At 44.5% G+C, this 5560-nt stretch overlaps 1 protein-coding gene across 1 annotated transcript; it reads right to left on the reverse strand.

The window, feature by feature from the left end:
• Positions 1 to 1752: 1752 nt before the first annotated feature.
• Positions 1753 to 4943, reverse strand: NXT1 (nuclear transport factor 2 like export factor 1). The gene is made up of 2 exons (XM_079128596.1): positions 4668 to 4943; positions 1753 to 2523 (listed from the first exon to the last, which is right to left on the reverse strand). The coding sequence occupies exon 2, from the start codon at positions 2459 to 2461 to the stop codon at positions 2039 to 2041; it is 423 nt and encodes a 140-aa protein (XP_078984722.1). The 5' UTR covers positions 2462 to 2523; positions 4668 to 4943; the 3' UTR covers positions 1753 to 2038.
• Between the last annotated feature and the right edge of the window lie 617 nt (positions 4944 to 5560).

Raw genomic sequence — 5560 nt, forward strand, 5'->3', positions numbered from 1 at the left:
GCCACTCTCTTTCCTTTTGTTTTCCTATGGGACAGTGGTCAGTGTTTCAGGGTATCAGACAATTCTACATGTTGGTTTGGAACTTCACTTTGGTGTCTTCATGTTTTACTAGCATTTCAGCTGAACTGCTTGCTCAGCTTGTCAGTTATGAATCTGTAAGACCTGTTTGACCACTCTAGATGTGGCTTTGAAGCTGCATTTAGTCATGTGTTGATGCTTGATGACAGCAACAGGTACTAAGAAATGTGTTGTTACTTGATTTCACTGTGTGAGCATAAGTGTGACACACAAATTAAGACCAGTCAAGATATAAGGCAATATGATCTTATAGGACCAGTCATATATGCAGTTCAATGTTGACTGAAATACTGCCACAGGGTACTTGATTGTACCTAATTTGCTATTTCAATTCACCTGATTAGATTAGGAAACCCTTGACTGCAGGGAACACACCTGAACCTACTCTGGTCCCATGGCAGAGCCACCTGTACAAATAAACTACTGTCTACTCCTGTTACAAATCTTTTTCCTTTCCTAGGATTATTGCTACAATCCAGTACACATATCCCATACTGGTAACTGCTAAGAGAACTGGAGCAATTTTGGTGGTTCCACATAGTTACCAGAGAGTTAGCTTCCTTCTAGCTCAACATGATCCTACTTCTAGGGTGTAGCTGCCTATCCTTGTCCAAAACCGTTAAGGCCAGTGGTCTGCCCATCATTAGCTGTTTCTAAGAAGCAGGGTAGAGAGAAACGAGGAAGAGTCTATTGAAGCAAAATTCCCAGCAATCCAGTTTTTCAGCTTCTACATCATTGGCCAGGATTTAATCACATCAATCCTAGCTATAAATTGAACTTTAACACCGAATCTCTCAGTCCTCAAATGGGATTTAGTACTTAGTAGAGAATAGGGTATCAGGAAGACGCTGCCATCTGTGTCACTATATTCATGTTTCTTTCCCTTCTCACATTTTCCAATTGTGAAATACTGTTACAAAATTCTAACTCATAACCCCATCCAAGACCTAGCACACAGTTATCAAATACAACTTGACTGGGAAAGTTGCTGGAGATGTCATCTATTGATTAAGGAGTAAAGTAATGGAACATTTACAGGTTTTTTTTTTTTTTTTTTTTTTTCCTTTTTCTTTTTTCTGGAGAAATACAATTAGGGTTGGCCTAGAGTCAGTAAAAGTAGCTTCTAATTTAAATGCTGCTCCCAACCTTAGTGCTTCTTTAAAAAAATTATTTTCTCATTTTGAGAATTTTATGTAATCACTCACATAAAGCAGTAATTAGCTAATTCTAGTATTTCATCTGTTCTCACCATTTAACTCTCAGCTCAGGTGCTAAGGTAGGGCCCAGTTATTTCTCCTGGGTGATTCTGATGTACCCTCAAGTGAATCACACATTTAGAGAAGTTTGAAAAATGCCAATGCCCACCCCTAAGCTCAGAGGTTTTGGTGTAGTTGGTCTGGGGTGTGTCCTGGGCATAGGTAATTTTCAGGGTCCTAAGGAATTCTAGTCTCAACTCAAGCCTGGACAGTGGGCATGAGTTTCAAAGGAACCCCTTGGCTTAACATGAATTCCCTGGATCCTGTATCATTGCCCACCTGTGTACAGTTACCTCTGGTAAATGCTTAGCCCAGGAACACAAACCTCCACAGGTACCTTCTCTTATGCTTTCTGCCTTCAACCCTCCTCCTGCATCCTCAAAACCTAGTCAAATGCATCAGGCAAGGGGAAAAGAAGCAACATTTGTATTATTTTATTTGTCAGAACTTCCAGAATCAGGGTCTCTACTGGACAAGTAGAAAAATAGAAAAGTTTACTACTTTTAAAAGGCAACTATGACAACAAGTATTTACTCAGGAAAGGGGCTCCTGGGGCTGCAAGAAACACAAAAGAGTTCAGCCTCAGCACAATGTTGTCTGCAGCATCACTGCAACAATAGAAATTAACTTATGTTCTCTGTATCCTGAGATTTGAGTCTGGTGTTTAAAGCTGGGGCTGAGCAAGGAGGCCTTTCTTGCCCCCACTAGCTAGCCCAGTCCTGAAAGCGAAAGCAGTCACTTGCTATTTTCCATACTGTGTTGCTAGGTGAGGCCTGAGCAGTTAGGATGAAGTTCTGGTTGAAGTCCCGTTGTTTGTTGCCCTCAAACTTCACTGTTCCACAGATCACAACAAGGACTGTGGTTTGGCTCGGTGTGGCTTCATCATGAACAGGCTGGCAGTCTACCACACTGATTTGGAATTCACTGGAAGGCAACATTTCAAAAAACTCACTCAAGGACTCTTGTCCTGAAACAGCATTTCCATTCCATACCAGGGTGGCTGTGCCCATGTACAGGCGGGACAAGAGACGGCGCCGTTTATCCATGGTGGTATAGTAGACATTGACAAACTCCTCAGCAGCTCGGCAGGCCTGATCCACGTAGGTCTTAAAATCCACGGATGCCATCTCTGGATCTGTGGAAGGTGGCCTCTGCCAGGGTGTTCACTCTGACTTGAGGGAGCCAGGGGCTGTAGGGCAGTAAAGTTGAAAAGAACCTATGTGAATTCCAAAGTTCACTGTGCTCTGACAACCCTCCTTTTCTACTGGTGGCAAAACATTTATATACTACAGAGAGATGACTTGAAGCTCAAACTGTAGCCAATACTTAGTAAGCCTCAGTCTGTTCACTGTAAAATGCAACTATTTCAACTGTGGCTTAGCTGTAATATGAGAATTAAGTAAGACAGCATACATCAAGTGCTAAGAAGTTTGATACCTGTTTACATTACTATGAATTTTTTAAAAATCCTGTTTTCTTAGAGTACCTCTGATGATGGAAGGTTACACTCTGTTGGAAGCTTGGGACAGATGTGACTGCCCCCAGGAAAAATAGGCAAACTGTATCTGCATAAAGAGAGTGGACCACACTGAAGAGAAGAGTGGTCACTGGCCTAATAATATCCAACCAGAGACAGCATATGCCCATCAACTGGTTAGTCTTTCATTGAGTTTTTCTAACAAAGACTACAGTGTGAAGAGAAAGCTGTTTCTTGAGAGCTTAAGAGAACTAATGCTAAGTGAACAGGATCAAAATGGTGGACACAATTCCAATGAGAAGCTCTAAGGAGCAAACACAGAAGGTGAGCAGAAATTAGAAGGGATTATTAGCTTCTGTGGTACTAATATCTACCATATACGTTGCATAAAACCACAATGGAAAGATGTCTTAGAATTTAGAGTTTCCTAGAAGTCAGAGGAGTGGATGCAATAAATTTTAACTATAGCTAAAATGTCCCATTTCCTTAAAAACAAAACAACTCCAGAATCACACAGAAATACTGATACTTGTTTTTTCCATAACTGGTATGCTTTTTCCCTGTATATTCCACTAAAAAAAAAAAAAAAAAAAAGCATTACAATAGTGAATATATTTACATTTAAAAACTTAAATCATGAACTTTTCCATTTCAATGACCTTAACATTTTTAAAAATAAACACTGTATTATGAAACAGACAAGATTCAATGTAGGGCTGGGAAAAAATTGGGTACTCTTCAGGGCAAAAAGCTAGGGGGAGCTGGTCCCAGAGATGAGCAGTTACAAGCCAACCTAGAACATTGATCTTTCCACCTCCTCCATAGGCCTCAAAGTTAAGCCTCAACAAACACTCTTGAGTTGTGACTTGCTAAATACTTTACACAGACCCCCTCATTTATTCAGCACCACAAAAGGATGAGGATATTACCATAACAATTTTACAAATGAGTAAAAAGAAAAGTCTACACTCTTTTTTTTTTTTTTTCTTGGTGCTGGGTATTTGAACTAGCGCCTTGTACTTCCCGAGGCAAGCACTCTACCACCTAAGCTATATAGCCAGCCCAAGTCTACACTCTTGACTTAACATTTCTAAAGAAATTTCATCAAGACCATGATGTCTTTTTTATTTGTGAGTTCCTGTACTTTGGAAATCAAGTTCATATGAACCTAACTCCAGGACTGCTGAATTGGTAATTTCCTCCCAGGGACCCACATTTCTCTCTGGCTTTAATTCCCAGGCAACAAGCTCCACATCACTCCTCCCTAATAACACCAGTTCTTCCCTCACTTCCACTCTCCTCCATCCCTGCTTTTGGCTCCCATTTTCCCTTCAGCTGTCTTTCCAACACAATCTAATAATCAGGCACGCCCCCTTCCATCCCCAAAGAAATGACCACCTTCACTTTTGGTTCTCAGTTACCAACGGAATTTAGTCATTTCACTTATCGACTCAGAAAGAGAAAAGGATAACAGTGAAGCAAAGTGGAATAAGTAAGAGGTTGTGAAGAGTCCCTCCTCTCTATTATCCACACTGACAACTTCTCTGAGGCTGGACCAGTGTAACTGTGGCACAGGCCTTATTTCCAGCGGGAAGTCGCTTCTAATCAAACACAAGCAGCACTCTCTTCCAGGCCATCTTCTGGCCGCAAAACTACTCTCTCACTGCAAGGCAAATTTACAGCCACTTGTCTTGCACAGGCAAAAGCCTGATAGAGAAGTGCAAAGACACCACGTGGAAAAAGGACAACACCCGGTCTTATTCTTGACAATGGACGGGAGGGCAAGAAATGCACGTGGGAGGGGTCTCGAGGTCCTTCCTCGTCATCCGTGTGGCCCCGCGGGTAATACAACCTACCTGCGCCGTGACGTCCAAGTCCGTAGCGACTTGTGTACCGGTGCCCCCAGCGCGGGCCGCGCTCCCCGGAGGGACCAACCCCGGAAGGTCACGGAGTGGGCTGGTCGAGAGACCGCGTTCCTCCACCGCTCGCCTCCGGCGGGGGCGCAGAAAGAGTCGCTCTTCTTCCCTCCCCTTCCTCCGGCAGGCTCCTCCCGGTTCGCCGGGCTCTCAGAGGCGGGGAACGCTTCCGCGCTCTCCGCGGCTTCCCGCGCGCGGCCGGCCGCGCTCTGCGCAGATGCGAGCTTCCGGGCCCCGCCTACTCTCACCTCCCAGTTATTGGCAATAGATCGGCCAGTGGGATGGCGGGCCGGAAAGCTAGCTCCGCCCAGGTGTGGCTGGAAGGAGCGGCTGCTTCCGGGGTGGTACTTTCCCAGAAGACAACGGAAAATCCAAGCTTGGGTTTTCATTGGTCTAACCGATTATCTGAGGCCCCTGATTAGATCAAACATCCCTGAGCCCGCCCCCCGGAATTGGTGGTGAGGTCTGCTCTTCCGCAGCGCGGCGCAGATTGCTTGGCAGTAGAGGCTGTGAAAGTTGTCCTGGTTGAGATGCGGCGAGTTTTCTGTTCCACGTCCTCCATGCACCTGTATTGGAGTGATTCCAGTAAAGACTCGTAAAACGTCTCGGCTTGATGCCATCCAGGGAGACGGCAGCATGACCTCAATAAGCCTCATCAAGCAAAGCATGTGGGGCCCCAGGAACGTGGAAGTCCGCTGAGAGTGCGAAGCCCGCGGGGCCCTATGGAAGTCTATATGGTCAAGTACTTGAGCTGATCACTCCGTTTATAGTTTAAGGCACTCAGAATTGGCATCCTAATGGGCACATAGAGGAGAACCAATTTTAGTCAAGTG

Source organism: Sciurus vulgaris (genome assembly GCF_902686455.1).
Source record: "Sciurus vulgaris genome assembly, chromosome: 2".
NCBI lineage: Eukaryota > Metazoa > Chordata > Mammalia > Rodentia > Sciuridae > Sciurus > Sciurus vulgaris.

Bases quoted from the DNA above. Each gene is read 5' to 3' on its own strand.
- NXT1 (XM_079128596.1), bottom strand. From the start codon at position 2,461: ATGGCATCCGTGGATTTTAAGACCTACGTGGATCAGGCCTGCCGAGCT.